Below are 23,972 nucleotides of genomic sequence, written 5' to 3'. Positions count from 1 at the left end.
ATCGACTTCCTCCTGCACATCCCGCACTGGGAATTAAGCCCACAATCTAGGCATGTGCCCTGACCAGGAATCAAATTGTGACCTGGTTCATAGGTCAATGCTCAATCACTGAGCCATGTAGCTGGGCATATAACTTTTGTTCAAGTATCCTTTCCCCCCCCTCCTTATTTCATACCCAATGCTGAAGTCAGCTTTAAATTTAATTTAAAATTAGTTGGCATTTGAGATCTCCGTCAGTTTTCATCTGAGCCCACGGTTAAACTTGTACAGCATTTAAAAGTTTGCCTCAACTAGTCCTTATTCTATTGCCTTTTATTATTTAAACTTTACCCCAATAATTATCATCCCAATTCCTTGACCTATAAACAATGACTTTTTATTTATTTATTTATTTATTTTTATTTTTTTAAATATATTTTATTGATTTTTTTACAGAGAGGAAGGGAGAGAGAGAAAGAGCTAGAAATGTTGATGAGAGAGAAACATCGACCAGCTGCCTCCTGCACACCCCCCACCGGGGATGTGCCTGCAACCAATGCACATGCCCTTGACCAGAATCGAACCCGGGACCCCTCAGTCCGCAGACCGACGCTCTACCACTGAGCCAAACCGGCTTCGGCAACAATGACTTTTTAAATCTACATGAATAAAAAAGTAACATGCTAATTGTACCTTTGTGACACCTACAGCCAATCAGGAGTGACTATGCAAATTAACCCAACAAAGTTGGTGGGTTAATTTGCATGCACAGGCTCTGAGTGGGGGGAGGATGTCTGCATTGTCACCATGGTGACTATGCAGGTGTTGCGCAACACCCCATCCGCTCTGGGCCTCTGGGCAGAGTGGGAAGGCAGAAAGGCTGCTCTGGGCTGGAGCGGAAATGCGGCTCCAGGTGGAGCAAAAGTGGTGCCAGCAACCAGGGGAAGGAAGGCCCATTCTTGAATGAATCTTTGTGCATCGGGCGACTAGTATCTTTATAATACCTAATGTGTACAGTGCTATACATACTGTATAGCACTCATTTCATAGGAGCTAGGACAGTGGTTGTCAAACTGCGGCTCACGAGCCACATGTGGCTCTTTGGCCCCTTGAGTGTGGCTCTTCCACAAAATACCACGTGTGGGCGCGCACATACAGTGCAATTGAATGTCATGGCTCATGAGCAGAAGTTGGTTTTTGGCTCTCAAAATAAATTTTAATCGTACTGTTGATATTGGCCCTGTTGACCAATGAATGAGTTTGCTGGCCACTGAGGACATCTGTCCTAAAAGTACCTCTATCACTTTTTCCCCTCATTGAGGCATACAGCAGGTGCTGAGCCTGATATCCGGTGATTAGAAAGATGGAATTACCATGGGTGGTACAGACTAAACTTCTAAATAGCTGTTGGGAGTCTAATCCCTCTGACCTGCTGAATTCTTCAGTGACTTCCCATTGCCATTAGGTTAAAGTCTCAAGTCCTTTATAATGGTGTGTGAAACTTCACATAAACTGATCTCTGTTTCCTGTACTACCTTTAATCTTTTTTTACTTCTACTTTGCTAATTCTATATATACTAGAGGCCTCAGGTTAAATGTCAGTTCTTCAGGGAAATTATAACAATCCTACAAGTTAAGGTAAAGGAATACAACCTTTTCTGTACCTTTCTGCACTCCCACAGCATATGTACACCTAGCAACCAAAATTGTTGTTTAATGTAAATAAATGCTGACTGATTAAATGGCCTGGGTAGTACAGCATAGAATAATGAAAGAATTGATGGGTTGGGAGCTATGAAATACCTTTTACTGTCTCTTAATTATGATTAAAACTAGTGTTGCATGTGCTTAAATAGCATTTGTATTAGCTTGTTAGGTTACTATTTTTTAAATATATAGAGTTTAAGAACACACAATAAAATATAAATGTATTGATAGCTTAGCATTGTTAATATTTCTATATGAAAGTTATGTTTTGATATATTTAGAGAAGAATTTTATACTTCACCAAGTATACTGTATATATTATATTACTTAGGAGGAGGGCAGTTATTCTGTAAGAGGAAAAAGGCTGAAGCAGAATCTAATCAAGTGAATTATTTTCGCTCTTTTCTCCCTTTTTATGGAAACCTGCTACTCAGACTAGAGAGTAACATGTATTATCCTGACCACCCCACCTTCAAAAACAGAGGGAGAAAGTTGAGAAATGTAGTCATAAGTGAAGGAAGTTATTTGCCAGCTACATAAAGGTTAACCAGAGGCATGATGAATTGAGCTCTCTTGGTGCTATTCTGGCAACCTTCAGGGTTGAGCCATGTCTTGCTGTGCCATTTTAAATGTTGATGACATGGGATTATTTTAGAAAACACTATGCCTTTATTAATCATTAATAGTTTTTTTTGTTTGTTTTTAAGTTTTTCTGGAGACTCAGTCTCTTCCCCCTTTCCTAATTACCTGTAAGCTTACTCCTTTACCTTAAAATTCTTAAAAATTGTTTTTCATTGATTTTTTTACAGAGAGGAAGGGAGAAGGATAGAGAGAAACATCCATGAAAGAGAAACATCGATTAGCTGCCTCCTGCACACTCTCCACTGGGGATGTGCCTGCAACCAAAATACATGCCCTTGGCCGGAATCGAACCTGGGACCTTTCAGTCCACAGGCCGATGCTTTATCCATTGAACCAAACTGTTTAGGGCTGACCTTAAAATTCTTAACACATTGCCCTAAGTTGTTAGTACAAACTGATTAGGAATGTGAAGTGAAACTAAGCTTTTTGACACCTCTTTCTGAGATTATGGGAAACATTTTACCCAAATTAAAACTCTAAAGTACTTTAGAAACTGACATTTTATTAAAATAACAAGTATTTGACAATTTGGCTGTAGAAAGTGCCAGATTTACTGGCAGGTATTGTTAGTGTCTGCTGTTGCTTGTGTCCACTGTTGCCATACACTTTACATGTGTAAGATAATTGTAAGATTTCAGGGTGGTTTTTTTTTTGCATATTTAATAAAATATTTATACCTTTTCAAAGATATCATAAACTTTGAGCTGTATATCAATTCAATACTATAGCATGGAGAATAAAATAACCAAATTCTGCCCTGGCCAGTGTGGCTCAGTTAAGCTTTGTCCCATGCACTGAGAGGTCCATTCTGGGTCAGAGCTATTTGACCAGGTTGTGGGTTCGATCCCCAGTAGGGGGCAAGTAGGATCCAGCCAATTGGTGCTTTCCTCCCTCTCTTCCTCCCTTCCTCCCTCCCTCCCTCCCTTCCTCCCTCCCTCCCTTCGTCCCTCCCTCCCTTTTTCCTTCCCTCCCTCCCTCATCAGTAAACATATTTAAAATAACCAAATCCTTCTCAAATGTGGAATGGTAGTCTAAATGCATGCTGTTCTGGATGACGTTTGCATTGGTGAAATGGTTAAATATCTGTAATAGTCATGACCCAAAAACTCATACCCTATATTCAGATGAAAGTTCCTCTCTCTTCAACTATGACCAAAGAGTTATTCTGATATTTTGTTTAAAATAATTTTAAAAGAAAAGGGAATTCTTGGAGAAATATGCATACTTAAAAGAGGTTACTGTGCCATTGAGAGGTGAACATTGAGGGAGGAGAAAGAAAATTACAAAAATCAAATACACATAAAAAGCATGACCATTTGGTTTGCAGCCAGTGAGTTTGACCCCCTTTCTCCCAAGGGACATTTGGCAATGTCTTCAGCCATTTTTTATTGTCATGCTTGGGGAATACTATTGGCACCTGGTAGTCAGAGGCCAGGAATGCTGTTAGCAGCCTACAGTGCACAGGACCACCCATAGCAAAGTTACCTGGCTCATAAGAGCCCAGGGGTTGAGAATCTTGGTGTAGGGGCCGATAGCTCCTGTGTATCTTACTGAAGAGTTGATGTACCACTGCATATGATAATGACCCAGAGTTATTAAGAAAATGTGTTTGCTATATATTAAGCAGGTATGGGTGTGCCTACTATATGTTAGATTTCCAATAACATTATTAAAGACATTTTTAATGCTTAAAGCAATCACTTATTTGGAAAATTTTATACATCCTATTTTTGAAAAGGATAATCTAGGCATTACTGTATTTTATTTTTTTAATTACATGAGTCATGTAACTAACTTAATTAGAAAACGTTTTTACCTTTTCATGTGATTAATACTAATCACAAATTTCTTATGATAATCACAAATATACACACTTTAGTTTAAAGGCCCTTATGTAGGTTAAACAAAACAACTAGTTCACATGAACCTTTAGGTAATGTGTAAACCATACATTTGGAAGTAGACTGGTAGATTACACTTGAAAGGAATATTTGTGATTATTTTGTCTTGAGTTTTCATAAATATCCAGGATATGATTACTTATTAAAAGCACAGATGATTATAGTAAAATTAAAAATACAAACATATCCCTGGCCAGTGTGGTTCAGTTGGTTAGAACGTCATCCTGTATACTGAAGGGTCTTGGATTTGATTCCCATTCAGGAAACATACGCAAGTTACAGTTTAGATTCCTGGTTGGAGACATCCAATTGATGTTTCTCACATTAATGATTCTCCTTCGCTTTTTGTCCATCTCCCTCTCCTTTGCTTTCCCTCTAAAATTAATGAAAAACATATCCTCTGATAAGGATTAAAACAAACATAAAAAATACTGTAATAATACTTAATATTTAGGTTATGTAGGGGCAGATTTTTGCATTGATATTTGAGAGTTTATAATCTATGATTTAGTATATAATAATTCCTTTGATATTAGATACCAGTCCTTTGGTAATAGATGGGAGGGAAGGATATTATAAAGAGTTGTTTGGGGCTTTTGGTCAAGATGGCAGTGTAGGTAAATGGGGTGCTTGCATCCTCTGACAATCACATCACAATTACAACTGAACTACAGAACCGCCTGAAATTTAGCTGAAAAGAATTTCTACAGCTTGGGATTTAAAGAAGCCATTTTGAGACTGGTAGGAGGGTTAGAGAATGGGATAAAAATGGGGAGGGATATCTCGGCTGTAGAGGTCCCACCTGAGGAGTGAGGGATCCTAGGCCCCCAAACCCAGTGTTCCAGTACCAGGAAGAGAAGGCCCCATAATTTCTGACTTAAAAAACAATGGGTATTGTCCTGACAGGTTTGGCTCAGTAGATAGAGCGTCAACCTGTGGACTCAAGGGTCCCAAGCTCGATTCTGGTCAAGGGCATGTATTATACCTTGGTTGCGGGCACATACCCAGTGGGGAGTGTGCAGGAAGCAGCTGATTGATATTTCTCTCTCATCGATGTTTCTAACTCTATCCCTCTCGCTTCTCTGTAAAAAAATCAATAAAATATATTTAAAAAAAGATTTATTGGGATGATCACTTAGTAAGCTGTATAATTTCTAATCAGTGAGGTGTATACCTGAAATTAATGTATGTTAACTGTAATTGAAAAATAAAAAATGATTAAAAAATAATGAAGTTTTTGATTTTATAATTTAGTCATTTTCTATTAATGATAAATTGCTGTGTGTAATAGTGAACATTTGCTAGCTAGGTCTTGGGGATTTTTAGGAAAATAATTTAGCCTTAAAATGTGTTGCAAAATGTTAATTATTTGAAACATGAAAGGTTCATATAATTCTACTTTTGTATATGTTTGACTTTTTTCATAATGTTTTAAAAAGTTAATAACAAAAGCAGATACTTTCTAGAGGATAGATAGCCTGTCTGGTGGAACATTAGTGCTTTTTCTCTGATTCAGCTGTTGAGCTCCTGGTTCAGGAATTCCATTTGCCTCCTTCCTTGGGTTCAGTGTTTCCTGGACTACACAGGATCTCATATTCATTTTCTCCTGAGAAAGAATGCAAAGGGCATAAATTTTGGTGTTATCTATGTGACTGAAAAATCTCTTTATTCAGTGTTCACTAGTTGATAACTTGAATAGTTACAGAAATTTAGGTTGAAATAATTTACAAGGCACTTACTCATCTTCTGGCTTCCACGTTGCTGTTGAGAAATCCAATACATCTTGGTTTCTGACCTCTCCCCACCGCTGCAGAAGCCTGGGAACTCATCTTTTTCAATTGGTGTTTTGACATTCTAAGTTGGTGTGCTTTATGCCTTCTTCCATTCACAAGCTGGGCCCTTGACAGGCCCTTTCTCTCTGTAACTGCCTATATTCAGTGCAAGTTACTTTTCTTGAATTTTTCTTGAATAATACTCTCCCCTCCAAATTTTTTTCTAAAGCTTTTACTATTCAGATATTTTATCACATGACTTTTTCTTCTCTGGTCTCTGATTGTGTGTTTCTTGTATTTTTTATTTTTCTTTAGGGGAGATTGCTTTAACAATTATATTTAATTTTTTTCTGACTATTCCTGTGAATAGTATCCTATTTATGATTTCATAGTTGCAATATTTTTTCTTACATGTTTATATCTTTACTGTTTCTATTTTATTTGAGTACTCCCACCCTCCCCCTTTTTTTTTGTTTTGTTTGCTTGATATGACCTCTTTTTCATTGAGAAGCTGTTTTCAAATGTCTGGTGCACCTTGTCTGTTTGTGCACATTGAAAAACTAATTGAAAATTCTGTGGATGGACTTTACGGTAGGGATTTCAGGAAGCCATTAGGCTGTTTTTTTGTTTTTTTGTTTTTTGTTGTTGTTGTTTGATTTTAGGTTCCCTCAAATGTCAGTGTCTAAAAGTCCTTTTTCTGGGATAATTTAATTTCTCTAGGAATGTTTCATTTGGTCTCTTGCCTGAGCCTAAGGTTAGGCCCCTGGAATTTGTCAGTACAAAGGTATTATCAGCTATTTACAGTTTATGTTGTAGCTTTCCCTAACCCCCTGTTCTATTCTGTTTATCACCACTTCTCTGTTGGTGGGTCCAGTCTCTCTGGCTTAGCTTGTTCATAGCTGTATCTCCTGTTCCCTCAGGGCTAAGAATGGGTAGCTGTCTGACTGAATCTGATGGCACTGCAGATCCAGGACTCCTAATTGCTTATTGAGGCTATTAAATTATAACCTTTATTCAACATATATAATTACTTCTATATCTGGTGCATCCTGTTTGCAAATCTTTCTCAAATTCTGTGCATGTGGCTTGCTTCTTATAACCTTTTCTGTATGTAAATTTAATTTTCCTCTGGCCAAAACATTTAAAATTCCTATATCCATCTATTATCTTCATTTTTTGTAGAGTATTTTTTTTTTTTTTAAATCAAAGATGTTTTTGTTTGTTACTTTTAGAGTAGGGGGTAGCACTGTCATCTTAAAATCTATAATCTAAGGATAACCTTCAATCAGATTATGTTACTCCTCCTACCCCACTGAAGTTTAAAATTCTCTCACTTGCTTGAAATTATGAGGGAATATAAGCCAGTTACTCTGGCCTTTGGATCCTGCCTGGCCTGATCATAATTTACCTCTCTGCCCCTTGTCACACTATGGTTGTCCTTGCTCTCTACATTCCAGCCAGTGTCCTGTCTGCCTCTAAATCAAATTCTTTGGCCTTTTGCATGGGTAGGTCTTTTTCATGGTTCAAGTCTTAAAAAAATAGGATCTTCTTAACTTTCTATGATAGGATCAGTTAGATTTTGCTGGGATGACATGTGAACTCCATGTCTCAGTGGCTAAAAGGAACAGTGACTCTTGCTCATTGGTATATCACTCATAGATGACTGGGACCTACAATGACAGCCACCATCTGCAACATCCCCATTACCTATGGCATAAATAAAAAGAAAGCAGACCAAATTATAGAGTTTCTAAATCTTCTAAAATAGAGTAATGTAAATCCCTTTTACTCAGATTTCATATGCCAGGTCTAGTCACATGGCCAAATCTAATTTTAGAGCATTGGGGGAAAGTGCAGTCCTGCCAGTGCCTGGAACAAGAATTAGAAATACTTGGCGAAAAACACTGACTACCATAGCAACTTTGATCAACTTAGTGTAAAGTAGCTGTATTAGTTAGGGTTCTTTAGAGACTTAGAACCAGTAGGGGACACACACACACATTTGCTATGTGATTATAGAGGCTAAGAGGTCCCATAATTTGCAAGCTGGAGACTTGGGAGAGCTAGTGGTGAAGTTCCTGTTCAAGTCTGAAGACTTGAAAGCCAGAGGAGCTGATGGTATAAACATGGGAGGAGGAATTTGCCCTGATTTTTTCCCCCCTCACTACTGGGCTGGGACATCTCATTCCATCTTCTCCTAACCTCAGACTGGTGCTTATACCATCAGAAACCAGCAGTGTGGAAAACTTGAGTGCACTTCTCAGGTTGGACTTCAGGGATGGCGCCAGCATATAAGTTCCACAGAGGCAAACAAGCCACCGTCCTTGAGCGAAGATGTTCTATTTCCCAAGTCTAAAATTACTCTTATAGAGCATCTCTAGGATCCACCATTTCCATGGCCAAAATTTCAATATACACTCTAATCACATCAGCAACTCGCCACTGAGCTCATGGATTAAACACCCCAACTATTTTTGTTAATTGAACATAGTGAAAATATGGATTTTGGGGCTCTGATGTAGACAAGCTTGTTGGACTAACAATGAAATAGCAATGCTCTGTAGATAATAAGAATCACTAGACTGTTTATTGGGCAGGAGGTCAGGGTAGAAGTTTTGATAAATGAGGCATATACAGCTGCCTGTTGAAGCCATTTGAATAGATGTTTCCCCCAGTGGTTACTAGAGTTAATATTTTCTGCAATGTAACTTTAAAAAAATTATTTATTGTTTAAAATATTACATAAGTCTCCTTTTTCTTATGACCTCTCCCCAGTTTATGTTGTTCATTATATTCCATTAATAAGTGAGATCATGTGATATTTATCCTTCTCTGAGTTATTTCACTTAGCATAATGCTCTCCAGTTCCATCCATGTTTTTGCAAATGGTAAGAATTCCTTTTTTACAGCAGCTAGTATTCCATTACATAGATGTGAGTAGTTTTCTAATCCACTCATCTGCTGATGGGCACTTAGGCTATTTTCAAATTTTAGCTATTGTAAATTGTGCTGCTGTGAATATGGTGCATATGTCCTTTTTGACTGGTGTTTTTGATTTCTTGGGATATATTCCTAGAAGTGGGATTACTGGGTCAAATGGAAGTTCTATTTTTAATTTTTTGAGGAAACACCATACTGGTTTCCACAGTGGCTGCACCAGTCTGCATTCCTACCAGCAGTGTAAGAAAGTTCCTTTTTCTCTGCATCCTCTCCAGCTTTTGTCCTTTGTTGATTTTTAAAAATTTAATAAATGTTTATTGATCAGATTATTACAGTAATTTCTTCTTTTCCTGCCCATAGCTCCCCTCTACCTGGTTCCCACCCCACCCTCTGCCCTTACCTTCCCCCACCACTGTCCTTATCCATAGGTATATGATTTTTGTCCAGTCTCTTCCTGCTTCTCCTCCCCCCCCTCCCCCCGCCCCGTACCCCTTTCCACTGGTAATTATCAGTCCACTCCCTTTATATGCCCCTGATTCTATTATATTCACAGTTTATTCTGTTCCTCAGATTTTTAAGTCACTTGATTTTTAGGTTCACTTATTGATTTGTATTTGTTGTTCATAATTTTTATCTTTACTTTCTTCTTTTTTTCCTCTTCTTGAAGAATACCTTTCTGCTTTTCATATAATACTGGTTTGGCAGGGATGAACTCCTTTAGCTTTTTTTTATCTGTGAAGCTCTTTTCTGACCTTCAATTCTGAATGATAGCTTTGCTGGGCAATCTTCCTTATAGGTTCTTGCTTTTCATCACTTTGAATATTTCTTGCCACTCTTGTCTGGCCTGCATAGTTTTTGTTGAGAAATCAACTGACAATTGTATGGGTGCTCCCTTGTAGGTAATTAACTGTTTTTCTCTTGCTGCTTTTATTATTCTCTCTTTGTCTTTTGCTCTTGGCATTTTAATTATGATGTGTCTTGGTGTGGTCCTCTTTGAATTCCTTTTGTTTGGGGTTCTGCGTGCTTCCTGGACTTGAAAGTATTTTTCTTTTACCAGGTGGGGAAAGATTTCAGTCATTATTTCTTCAAATATGTTTTCAGTATCTTGCTCTCTCTCATCTTCTGGCACCCCATTATTCTGATGTTGGTATGTTTGAAGTTGTCCCAGAGGCTTTTTACACTATCTTCAACTTTTTGGGTTCTTTTTTCTTTTTGCTTTCCTGGTTGAGTGTTTTTTGCTTCTTTGTATTTCAAATTTTTGACTTGATTCTTGCGATCCTCTAGTCCGCTGTTGGGTCTCTGTATAATTTTTCCCCCCCAGTCAGTGTATGTTCAATTTCTAGTTGGTCCTTCTTTATATTTTTGAGGGTCTGGCTAAATTTATCAGCCTTTTCTAGGAAATTTTTGAAAAACTTTATAACCATGGTTTTGAATTCTAGATACAGTCGTGGTTTTTTCCCTCCATTTCTTTAGTTTGTGATCTGTTACTTTGTCTCCGCATTTTCACCGCTTCCCTGAGTTGGTAGAGGGTAGCTTTGTGTGCTAGGTTTCCTATATAGCCCAGTGGCTCAGCCTCCAGTCACCTGAGGTAGACACTATTGGTGTACCTTTTTGTGGTCTGTGTGTACAGCTTTGTTGTAGTTAAATCTTGGTTGTTGTTGGTATCACTGGGAGGAATTGATCTCCAGGTCAATTGGCTATATATATCAGCAGTGTCTACGAAAGGAGACCTGTGCTGGGACCAGACGTGCAACATTGCAAAAGCCTCTATGCTTAGGTTGGAGGGGGCAGAGTCTCAGGGCTGAGGAGACAGTCTTGGCTTCCCGTCAGCCCTGCCCTTGTGTGTGCGCCTCCAGACCTCTGCCTTCTGCGGCTCCCCTGAGCTTCTGCCTAACAGTCCAGTTTCCCCCAGGCTTGTCCGGAACTGGGGTTCAGTGTAGTCAGGAGCTTCCGACTCTCTACTGCTAGGGAGAGCTAGCGGCAAACTCAGCAGTTAGTCTTCTCTCCGCATGCACGCCTCCAGACCCTTGCCCGCTGTGGTTTCCCCGAGTCTTCGAGTCTCCGTGTGCCTTTCCCTGTACCTGACAGTCCAGACTCCCTCCCCCCATATGGGTCCACAGGGTTTCGCCTGGAACCTGAGTTCAGTATAATCGGACTGGGTTTCAGTGCATTTGGGGCTACCTTTCCCCTCCTGTCAGAGAATGCCAGCCAGGCACTCTCGCCCTTCCTCTCTGGGTGCATGTTTCCATACCTCAGTCCTTCGCAGCTCCTCTGATTCTTCGTGAGCTTTTTTCTTTCCTTCTAGTTGTAGAATTCTCACTTTGCCAGCATTTTTGCGATTCTGGGTGATGTCCATTCTGCCTTTAGTTGTAGTTTTGAAATTGCAAGGCAGCAGTTTAGGTGTGTATTTATGCTGCCATCTTGGTTTCTCCTGATTTGTTGATGGTTGCCATTATGATAGGTGTGAGATGGTACCTCATTGTTGTTTTGATTTGCATCTCTCGGATGATTAGTGAATTTGAGCACGTTTTCATATGTATCTTGGCCTTCTGTATGTTCTCTTTCAAAAGGTGTCTAGGTCCTTTGCCCATTTTTTGATTGGCTTGTTTATCTTTTATTTGTTAAGTTGTATGAGTTCCCTATACATTTTGGAGATTAAACCCCTATCAGAAATAACATTGGCAAATATATTCTCCCATGCAGTGGACTTTCTTGTTGTCTCCTTGATGGTTTCTTTTGTTGTGCAGAAGCTTTTAATTTTGATGTAGTCCCATTTGTTTATTTTCTTCTTAGTTTCCATTGCCCTAGGACTGTAGTCAGCAAACTGTGGCTTGTGAGCCACATGTGGCTCTTTGGCCCCTTGAGTGTGGCTCTTCCACAAAATACCATGGCCTGGGCAAGTCTACTTTGAAGAAGTGGTGTTAGAAGTTTAAGTTGAAAATATTTGGCTCTCAAAAGAAATTTCAATCATTGTACTGTTGATATTGGCTCTGTTGACTAATGAGTTTGCCAACCACTGTACTAACCCACTTCTGAGAGGTACTTATAGTAGAAAAGTCATAGATTCAGAAAGAATGGTGGTTGCCAAGGGAAGACGGGAGGGGAGAACCAATAGTTATTCATTGTATCACAGAATAAAGTTTCAAATTCACAAGAGGAAATGAGTTATATGGGGATGGATGGTGGTGATGGTTGTACAACAGTGTGAAATATTTAATACCACTGAATTATACATTTAAAAATGGTTATGATGGCACTTCAGCTGCGTGTCTCAGTTGGAGTATTGTCCTGTGCACCAAAATTACAGGTTTGCTTCCGAGACAAGGCACATATGGGAGGCAACCAAGTCATGTTTCTCCCTTCTCTCTCTCCCTACCTCTCTCTCTAAAATTGGTAAACATATCCTCAGGCGAGGATTGAATAAATAGTTATGATGGGAGTTTTACATTTGTTGTATTTTACTACAATAAAAGAAAATGGAAAAACTTTACTGGAAGTTTTGAGTTTTGTATTTTTATTTTTTGAAATGTAGGCCTCTTGAGAATTATTGCCCGAAGGAAGTACTCCTTCTGAGGGGACACTGTCATTGAGGACTGTATTAAATACCTCTATAAGTCTTCTCATCTTTATTTTTGGTGTTTTAATCTTTGATCTAACTTAAATGAAGGCTTACTCTGGGACTTTGTTATTTGTATAGCATAGTTGGAAAAACTTAATTTCATACTAAAAGTTTATCATGTTTATAATTATGCTAGGCACCTTTAAAGACAGATGAAAAAATAAACAGTATATATAGTCTTTCTTACTTTAATGGATTCTTTGGGGAGGAATTTATAATTTTGTACATTCAATAAATTTGAAGAGCTGCATAAACAAATTACACTATAATACATACGAGAATTGAGTTTGATTCAGTTGGTCAGGAACAATTGCATTAGAGTAACTTCTAAAAGGAAGGAAAATTTTAATAATAAAGAGGCAGGGTTAAACATTCTAGGTAGAACTATTAAGCAAAGGGATAAAGTTGTGAAGTTTTTGGACGTATTTAGGAATTTTGAGTTAAGTTTTGTAGTAATGTAATATACATTAAGGAAAGATGGACTGAAAGTTTGGTTTGCCACATTAATGAAGACTTAAAATGACTGTGTACATAGGATATAAGGAACTCATTTTCTGAGGTTTTCTTTTTATTGATGTACACCTGAATTTCAAATTATATTTATATATGATAGAAAGATTTGTCTGTTTTGCTGTTGCTGTATTCCCAGAGCATACAGATGAGTTAAATGAATGAATTATTTTAGATTTAATTAAAAAAGGAGTATTTCAGCAATTGTATGTTAAAGGGACCTTGCTCTACTGGGTCATATTGTTTTTGGTACTATTATATGGTTCAGGTATTAATTGTTTTCACCTTATTTGGTTTGCAACGTTCTCTTGGGCTCCTAAAACTATGAGCATCTTCCTTATGATGTATCCTCATTAACAGGCCATATGTATTTATCTGTGTAAGTTAGTTCAGGTAGATCCCAGAATTCTTTGGTTTTCACTTTATATCTGTTTTCCTGAAGCTTAGCATTGCTTAATTCTTTAGTCTTGATTTTAACTATTTGTAGGAATTGACATCACTTTTAGAGTTTCTACTACTTTCCCTCATTGTATTCTTTTGGTTGTTAGATTATGTTATATAAAATTATTTATTTAGGTACTGTTTCTTCAGTGTTAACTTTGCTGTTACATATTTCCTGTAGTTTCAAATAAGTTATTCTTAATTTTACACATATTTTGAAAAAAACATTTTATAAGTTGAATTAAAGTTAATTGTTCCTGTTTGTATTATTTTAAAAAAAATATGTATCTTACTGATTTTTTATGGAAGGAAGGGAGAGGGATAGAGAGCTAGAAACATCGACCAGATGCCTCCTGCACACCCCCTACCGGGGATGTGCCCTTAACCAATGTACATGCCCTTGTCCAGAATTGAACCTGGGACCCTTCAGTCCTCAGACCCATGCTCTATCCACTGAGCCAAACCAGTTTCGGCCTGTTTGTATTCTTTAGTACTTGCTCTAGGAATTATAATATGTGTCCTCAATTTACCATAGTCTCCTTTGAATTACTCTAAAACCACTTCACATAAAGTGTAAGAATTTACATGATGGTAATTATTATTATCTCTTCCCCGTTTGTGATGGTATTGTAACCTGTTTTATGTCTAAATACATTATAAATCTAATCATAACAGTTATTTTTATCTTTGCTTTAAACAGCCAATCATTTTTTAAAAGCAAAGGTAAACAGGTCCCTTTATGCCCTGCTGAGAGTCTAGGGATGCCTCTTTTGTGGTAATAGCTCAGGCATTCAGGCTGCAACCCCATTCTCTCCCCACTGCCCCCCTCCTCCCCCCAAATCTTGCCAGGATATATTAGTGGCCATTTTCCTTAGTTCTCTCAGAATACTAAAGTTTGAGTAAAATAGCAATGTTGTTTCCAAATAATGTAATGAACAACCAACACTAATCCAAGCATATGAACATTTGTGTATCTGCCCCAGCCTTTCACACCTGAGCCAGAAATAACTACCTTATATTCTCTGTTTATGGTTTTACTTTAAAGAAAGAGAATGTTGTTTTCATTTATCAATAAGACTATATAAAATTGAAAATTTAAACCATGAGTATAATAAACTGTAGAACCAAAGAATTAGGGTATTTAAATTTCATTTTGTATCAATCTGTAAGATGAGGCACAATGTAATGTCAAAAAATGAAATTTTATGTTGTAATATTTTTATTTTAAAATAAAATTTAAATATGCATATTTTGATATATTGGAATAAGGTGACCATTTGTCATTAGGATGATGTTTTTTAATTTTTGGGTCTTAAAATTTCATTGTTTATTAAGTAATGAAGTGAATAATAATTTTTATAAAAGTAATTGATGATGTGTATTGTAGAAAATAAAAAGTTGGTCACATTACATACTATGTTAGTATAATCAGCAGTATTCAAGAGGTGTTGATAGTGTTAATTATAATTCATTTTGTAATCCATGCTTTTTGTCCTTATATTTTTGTATGTTCCTACAGCTAAAGCAGTTAACAGGTCATGGCACGTTTAACAAAAAGACGACAGGCGGATACAAAAGCTATCCAGCATCTTTGGGCAGCCATTGAGATTATACGGAACCAGAAGCAAATTGCCAACATTGACCGTATTACAAAGTAAGTAAATTTAAACAAAAATATCTCTGTAAAATTTCATATAAGACTTTGGGATAAAAAATCCAAAAATACTTGTTTATTATGATAACATATATTACAAAGTACTAGTCACTTTTTGCCTTACAGGAGTATATAGTTGTTAGAAAAACAAATACAGAAACATACACAAGCAACTTGTGTTTAGAGGTTTTATAAATGTTATTATTCACTATTTGTAATATTACTTTAGTTATCAAAAATTTAACTCTTGAAACAAGTCTTTATATGTTTTTTGTTAAAAGGGCTTTTAATAAATCATTTTTATTTAAACTATCTAAAAACTGTTCATTATTGATTTTCATAAAGGATAAGCATGGTACCTATAGTAAATAACATGTTTTTAGTTTATAGCTCACTAACCAAGAATATTTAATATTTTATTTGAATGTCTAACAATATTATTCTATAGTTTAAAAATATAGTAAATAGATCTTAGTTATAAAGAGAAAGTTCTTTTCCCTCTAGTTTCCAATGCTATTATTTATCTTGATAGACCAACATTCAGTATAGAAAAAAAATCAGACTGCTTTATGAATATTCAATTTTCATGTTAAATATTAGTTATGAGTTTTCAAATAGAACTTGATTTTATTATATTTGTTTTCCTGGGTATTTTTAAAGGAACGAAGCTAAATTTTTTTTTTTAAATGTTTAAATATGTTTTTGGTAAGTTAGAATTTTTTCATACTTATTCCTCCCACACATTTTTAGACGTTATCTGTAAAAAAGGGAAAACATGATTTATATAAAAGCTCATTTAATTAATTATGTTGGCCTTTATTAATAAGCAACAAAAGTGAGTACCATATATTTTTGTCTCTTACCTACATTCTGGTGGAGAAGATTATAAAGGTTAGCTGAAAGAGAAGCAACAGGAGAAGGTGATGTTATATATTGTTCTCTATCTGTATTCACACTTTGAATATTTTAAAGTTTCCTATGTATAAGTCTTAACTCCTATAGGCTAATGGAAGAAAAAAGGTGGGTAACACCTTTATGGAAAATAAAAATAAAAATAAGTAGCATATAATAATTAAATTTACAGTACTTTATGTTTTTAAATAAAGCAACTAATTTGAGGCATGGAAACTAAATGCAAGTTACAGTGAAATAATATTGGTATAAAAACATTTTTAAAAACATCTCAAAGAATTAAAAGCTGAAAGTATTTTCCCATAATTGGGAATTTTTTATTAAAAAAACAAACATGTAGTTTATGTATATCAAGATTGCTTATAGAAGAAAGTAGAAATGAAATACTATTCTTTGGATTTAATTTTTAAAATTGAAGTCATTTAAGGCTGACAACTATTTTTTCAGGCTATTCTTTTTAAGCCATGCCATCTTTCTCTAAAAGCTTTAGAAGGACGGCCTCTAGGAATCTGTGGGAATCTCCCAGTGTGAGATGTACACAGTTTGGCCTTCAACATTGCTGTTAGGCTATACTAGTGGTCGGCAAACTGTGGCCATGAACCACATGCGGCTCTTTGGCCCCTTGAGTGTGGCTCTTCCACAAAATACTGCACGTACAGCGCAATTGAAATTTCATGGCCCATGCACAGAAGTCGGTTTTCGGCTCTCAAAATAAATTTCAGTTATTGTACTGTTGATATTTGGCTCTGTTGACTAATGAGTTTGCCAACCACTGGGCTATACCAACCTGCTGATCTGGAAGTCAGAGAACTAATCCTACTGAAGTGGATGCAGGTGTCTTTGGATGATCATAAAATCTGTGTGTCCATACATATGTACACATGTTAAATTATAATAAAAAAGATACAAGGGTTGTTAACAGAATTGTACACCTTGTCTCATTTTGCATTATGGATTGTTGATAAACATTTTCTTTGCTCCTTCATCGGTACAGTGTTAGGGATGACAAGGCTTATTTTTCCTCATATCTTAAGGTCCATAGATCTTAAGATAAATACAAGTAAACTAGAGGCCCGGTGCATGAAAATCCCCCAGCCCCCTCATCCCAGCCTGCCCCTCTCACAGTCCGGGAGCCCTCAGGGATGGGAGGTGACCCAGCAGTTGGGAAGGCGATGCCCCCATCACACCTCTGCTGCTGCCACTGCCGGCAGCGCAAGCCTCGGCAGGCCCTGGTTACCTGAACCTTGGGCAGCCTGGGTGGCTGTGCAGCCGCCATCCAAGGCTTGCCTGTACCTCAGGCCGATCCTGGTAAGCTAGGGGGCTGAGGGGACTGGGGGATTCCGGAGCAGGTATGCAGAGCGGCTGGACTAGCCTGGGGGTGGACCTGGCCTTGCCACACGCCTGCCACTTGGGCGCTGTCATCTTGTGGCTGTGGGCGCTGCCATCTTTGAGGGTGTGGCAGTCAATTAGCATATTCCCTCCTTATTGGCTGTGGTGCCACATCTTTGTGAGAGCGTGATGGTCAATTAGCATATTCCCTCTATTAGGTAGGGTTAATTTACCTATCATATAGTCATTGTTTTATTACACTTATCCAAAGGTGAAAAGTACTTAAATAAACCAGAGGGTAAGTGTTTAACAGGGGTTCCCAGTGTTTTTCTGCTTCATTTCATTTGTTTTTCTTTTTATTAGGGGGGCATGCTTCATAGCATGCTGTACTTTTTTTTTTTTTTTTTAATAACATTAATCACTTGTGAAATTACCTCCCTTTCAGACCATCAGCCCCAGGAAGGAACTATCTAGCTAACTGGCTAGCCCAGTGGTCAGCAAACTCATTAGTTAACAGAGCCAAATATCAACAGTACAACTATTGAAATTTCTTTTGAGAGCCAAAAAGCAACTTCTGCGCATGGGCCACAAAGTTTCAATCACACTATACTGCACACTCGCACGTGGTATTTTGTGGAAGAGACACACTCAAGGGGCCAAAGAGCTACATGTGGCTTGTGAGCCACAGTTTGCCTACCACTGGCCTAGCCTAATGCCTTGACTTGCTCATTATCATTATACTTGCCAAGGTAAGTTAGGAAGAAACATTGGACCATGACAGGAAGTCAAGTCTTTTGATTTAAAGCCTAATATTCCTATTCTGTATGCTAAATTTAGATACTTTTCCAACATTAGACTAATTTTAAATTAAGTTGCTCTGCTTTATAGCAAATTCTGAACACATAGGTATCTTAATCTTTACAAATAATCTTAAATTACTGAAGGCTTTAGTAAAGTAATAGAATGCATATGTAGATATTATGTTTCATTCTGTATTATGATTAGTGAGTGACTCCATTATAAAAATAAAAGCTGCATAACTTCAAAAGTTTTAGGCTTTGAGGTCATGGCTCTTCATAATATATTGAAGCTTGGCATACCTGAAACACTGCAATTTACATATGTATAGTGTTTTATTTATTTATTTTATTTTTTTATTTTTTAGTTCTTGTTTTGTTTAGGTTTCGTATGACTTTTAAGCCACTTTTAATCTATTGGTTTCTTGCTCATCTTTTTTGTTTTTCTTTGCAATTTATTTATTGAAGAAACTGATTCATTTGCTATTTGGTTTCCTATAGTCTGACTTTTGCTTATTGCATCTCTGGGGTGGATTTTAACCTTTTTCTCATTCCTCTGAATTACATGGAAATTGATATTTATCTAAAAAATTGGGGGAGGGAATTTTACTTTCCTCTCAAGAGGCCTTAATGCCTGTTGTTTCTCATATGTGAAGTTAGTAGCTTTGATACAAAGAATTAAGGATTGAAAAATGATGGTAGTCTAATTTTATTCTTCCTATTTTTAAAATGGAATACTTCTACTTAAGGACGTAAGCGTCCCATTACTCACTTTTTGATTCATATTGTAAAAACTATCCGAGAATATACAATTACATATTATAATGGGCCGAAACCAGTTTGGCTCAGCGGTAGAGCGTCGGTCTGTGGACTGTAGGGTCCTGGGTTCAATTCCGGTCAAGGGCATGTACGTTGGTTGCGGGCACATCCCTGGTGGGGGGTGTGCAGGAGGCAGCTGGTCGATGTTTCTCTCTCATCGACGTTTCTAGCTCTCTATCTCTCTCCCTTCCTCTGTAAAAAACCAATAAAATATATTTTTTTAAAAATAGAATAATGGATTGTCTTCCTTTCTTTACCAGTTTTCAACATCGTATTCTCTAATGGTAACCAATTAATTTTTTTAAAGAGTTATTTGGAATTTATGCATTTGATATATTTCAGTCCATTTCTGATGTAATCTTTATTGATGCTCAAAATTTTCCGTCTTTGACCAGTTGGAGCTTATTTCAAGAGCACTTTCTGGCCCTCATTGTGCTCATTAATGCTAAGTCAGTCTCTTTAGGAATCTAATGGACAGAGTTTTGGAAATAAGTATAATTATAAAAGAAAAAAACTATCTCATGAACTATCTTCATGAATTCATATTGTTATTTTCCACTTGATTTTATGTCTGTTGGGTTTTACTTAACTCTTAACTAAAATCTTTATGTCCTTTCTTACACAGTAAGAGTCATATTCTTAAGGACATGAATGATAACATTTTGAAATATCATGTAATAATCACTCGTTTTATCCAACATTATATACTAAGCTTTTGATTATAACAACATTATAACAAATTATAATAGTTTCATGGAAACCATATGAATTGCTTCTTAGAATCAGTTGTACTGATTCTAAACTATCAGAGAATATAGCAATTACATAATATACTTTCTTCCTAATAACCACCATTTAGTTTTCTATAAGTATCTATTTTATGCTTATCACTAGCCCTATGTTGGTATTTAAAGTTCATTTCTCTAGTACATTCTTTTCCCCCATTTTCATTGAGATATAATCCACACTGTGTTAGTTTAAATTGTACAACATAATGATTTGTTATATGTTTATATTGCAAAATCATCACCTCAATAAGTTCAGTTATCATGCATCATTTCATATAGTTATATTTTTTCTTTGTTTTAACTTATTCTCATAGCAATTTTTGAAATATACAGTACAGTATTATTAATAACTAGAGGCCTGGTGCACAGATCCATACACTGGTGGGGCCCTTCAGCTGGCCTGTGGGGATAGGGCCAAAAGCAGCGCTCCAACATTTCTCGAGGGGTCCCAGATTGTGCGAGGGTGGTTCTCGTTGATGCACCCTGGAATAAGGCTCCCCCCTCTCTGGTTCTGGAGAACTGCAGCTTCCAAGTCACAGCAGCTTGGCAGCTCCTGCGTTGAGCATCTTCCCCCCGGTGGTTAGTGCGCGTCATAGCTAATGGCCAGTTGGCTGGTCAGCCAGTCACTTAGGCTTTTATATAGATAGATAGTTACTATGCTGTTTATTACTCCACAGAAATTACCTTATGCTAGAAGTTTGTGCCTTTTGTCAGCCCCCAAACCCTGCCTCTGACAACCATTAATCTGTTCTCTGTATATCTCTATGAGTTTGGTTTTTATAGATTCCACATATGAGGTTGCACAGTATTTATCTCCTTCCTCCCCTCAATTTATTTCGCTTAGCATACTGCCCTCGAGATCCATTTACATTGTCACAAAATAATAGAATTTTCTTTTTTTTAAATGGCTGAATAATAATTCCATATATCCTTTTTATCCAGTCTTTGGACACTCAGGTTGTTTCCATGTTTCTGTTATTAATAATGGTGCTATGAATAAGGGGAGCAGATATCTTTTTGATATAGTAATTTTATTTCCCTTGGATAAATATGCAAAATTGAAATTGTTGGATCATATGCTAATTCTATTTTGATTTTTTGAGGAGCCTTCATACTGTTTTCCATATTGGCAGACTATCTAATATTAACTTTTTTGTTGTTAATACTCACCCAAGAATATTTTTTCAAAAAATTTTTTAAGAGAATGGAATGGAGGAGGGAGAAAAATACTAATGTGAGAGAGACCCATCAATTGTTGCCTCCAGCATATGCCCAGACTGGGCCCAGGATTGAACCTGCAACCCAACTATGTGCACTTGACCAGAAAAAACCTGCAACCTTTTGGTTTATGGGTCAATGCTGTAACCATTGAGACACACCGGCAGGGCTAGTTGTAGATTATTTTTCCTCCTCCTCCTCCTCCTCCTCCTCCTCTTCTTTTTCTTTTAAACAAAATCGATATAGTTTATAAATGCTTAATAAGTATACTGAATTCCAGTTTGTTGGCAGAGGCAGTCTGCTATGGACCCTAAGTACTTGCACATTTTGGTTATAGTGACTTTGTTCAATGCCTATCTGTGCTCTGACCTTGAATAGCTTCTATAGCTAGTCTTATAGGCAGTTAAGCAGATTAGGGAGACACATTGTGACTACTGTAATTATTCTGTGGAGGCAAGAGAGTGGTTAGTTTACTGCATACTGTAAAAGTGCAGAGCCTTTACCCTAGGTTCTCAACTGTAGTTAAACCCATTGCACATGTAGCTGACATTTGGTCCGCTGCATTACCCCAGGAAACTTGGATTTAGGGGAGCCAGTAGTGCCATGCTATTGCCTCTGATGTTTGATGTACTATGAGTAATAAATTTTCTTGCTCTGAGCTGCTGAATCTTATTGCCTATTTCTGGCGCCCGTGACAAACTAATCTGCTTCTTTAATAATCTCTTTTCGAGTCTTGTTCTTGCCATGTTCTATGAGGTTGGGGTTCTTTCCTGAACAAACCGACTTGTTGAATTCCAAATATAGGCATAAGGACATGCCTGAGGTTTAAAAGAGAGATCTTCTGGATGATTAAAGTAGGTATCACTTCATGGAGAAGGAAAGAAAGCATTGGAAGTAATTAATTATTGAAGAATTGTAAAAAGGGGGAAAAAAGGAATTTCCCTCCCTGATATATGAGATTGATATAAATATAAGCAACATGACATCACACATTTCTTAGTGACTCCTTATTGGAAATCATCTATTGTTGTCATTTTAAGTACAACATTGCTTTTTCCTTAATATCTTGTACTTATAAGTCTATAGACATTTCTATAAGGTAGGTAAATGCAGTATTCTTTCCTCAAACTTCACTTCTAGTAAATAATCTTGCTTGGCTGTTTTTGATTCTATTTGTGCTAATGTTCTGAGTTATTTTCCAGCTGCAATGATTGTTCTTTTAGTGTCTCCTTCCAGGGCTCCATTTTATCTTTCCACTTGATGTACTCTGATCCCTTTCCCTCAGAGTAGCCTTCAATCTCAGTTTTCACTTTTCTTACATATTCCCAAATCAATTTCTAGTTTTATCTCTTATATCATTAGCATGGTATCTACATTTTAAAACTTAAATACTTTATAGTTGAAAATATTACTTATGTGTTCTTTCCCCCCCCATTGACCTCTCCCCGGCCCTCCCCCTCCCCCAGCATATGTTCCATCCCCCCTACTGTTTGAGTCCTTTAGTTATGCTTATATACATGCATGCAAGTCATTTGCCTGATCTCTTCTCCCCCTTCTCCTTCCCCCCTCCTACCTTCCCTGCCAAAGATTTTTTTTTTCTTTTTTTTGAAGTCTAATAATTTTATTTATATGCCTCAATGTTGATATTCTAGGTTGTTTTTCTTGGGTACAAAGTGTCCCATTAATGTATACTTTGAAATCTTGAAAACTTATGCACTTAAAAATTATGTATATATCATAAAGTTTTATTACATACACACTTATTTAGTATTTTTTAATTGGGACTTTCTCTTATACTGCATTGGATCTTCTTTTTTCATCTTTTATATTTGTAATTTTCTATTGAGTTTTTTTTTCTTCTCTCATCTTTTAGACTATTTGTTAAAGAGCAGTTTTAGGCTTACAACGAAATTGAGAAAATATAGAGGTTTCCCATATATTCCCTACCTCCACACATACATAGCTTCCCTTACTACTAGCATCCTCACCAGACAGTACTTTTTTTTTTTTTTTTTTTTTTTTTACAAAGGATGAACTATACTGACACATCATCACCCAAAGTCCATAGTTTTATGTTAAGGTTTACTCTTGGTGGTGTACATTCTGTGGGTTTGGACAAATGTATAACAACATTTACCCACCATTATAGTATCACAGGGAATAATCATTATCCTAAAAATCCTGTGTTACATCTATTCATCTTCCACTCCCAATCTCTAGCATCCTTTGATATTTTACTATTTCCATTGTTTTTCCTTTCCAGAATATTATAGAGTTGAAGTCATATAGGTTGTAGCCTTTTCAGATTTTTTTTTTTTACTTAGTAACTAGAGGTCTGGTGCATGAGATTTGTGTACTCAGGGGGAGTCCCTTAGCCCAGCCTGTGCCCACTCATAGCCTGGGAGCCCTTGGGGAATGTCCGACTGATGGCTTAGGCCTGATCCCTGGAGTCGGATATCCTTAGCACTGCCTTGGAACGGGAGATGCTCCCGTCACCGCCATTGTGCTCGTCTGCCATGAGCCTGGCTTCTGACTGAATGGCGCTCCCCCTTTGGGAGTGAACTGACCACCAAGGGGCAGCTTCTGCATTGAGTGTCTGCCCCTGGTGGTCAGAGCACGTCATAGTGACCTATAGTTCCGCCGTTCGGTCGATTTGCATATTAGCCTTTTATTATATAGGATGTGCATTTAGGGTTTTCTCTATGTTTTTTTATGGCTTGATCACTCATTTCTTTTCAGTGCTGAATAATATTCAATTGTATAGATGGACTTCAGTTTATTTATCCTTCTACCTTGAAGTATATCATGGTTCCTTTCAAGTTCTGGTAATTATGGGTAAAGCTGCAATTAACATTTTACAATTAACAACATTTTCTTCCTTTGCAGCTTCTAGTTATGACATTTTTCTGCTGTATATTCAATCTTGTGTATCTTTTGTAAAAAA

The 23,972-nt window shown here is 37.0% G+C and overlaps 1 protein-coding gene across 16 annotated transcripts in view; it reads left to right on the top strand.

Annotated features, from left to right (window-relative positions):
- Window positions 1–23,972, top strand: part of ZMYND11 (zinc finger MYND-type containing 11) — a 106,049-nt gene that overhangs the window by 9,580 nt on the left and 72,497 nt on the right. For 12 of the 16 annotated variants that reach the window (XM_084872498.1, XM_084872491.1, XM_084872502.1 and 9 more), the window contains exon 2: window positions 15,031–15,165. The exons of 3 other annotated variants lie outside the window; for them this stretch is intronic. In XM_084872498.1, the coding sequence (XP_084728624.1) occupies window positions 15,050–15,165 (116 nt within the window). In that variant the 5' untranslated portion in view covers window positions 15,031–15,049. Of the gene's footprint in view, window positions 1–15,030; window positions 15,166–23,972 lie in introns of those variants that run through there. One more of the 16 variants, XM_084872504.1, reaches the window with a different exon arrangement.

The sequence above is a fragment of the Pipistrellus hanaki genome (assembly GCF_964339955.1).
Source record: "Pipistrellus hanaki genome assembly, chromosome: 1".
Lineage (NCBI taxonomy): Eukaryota > Metazoa > Chordata > Mammalia > Chiroptera > Vespertilionidae > Pipistrellus > Pipistrellus hanaki.
The sequence above is the reverse complement of the archived record's forward strand: the minus strand, read 5'-3'. Positions and strand labels throughout refer to the sequence as shown.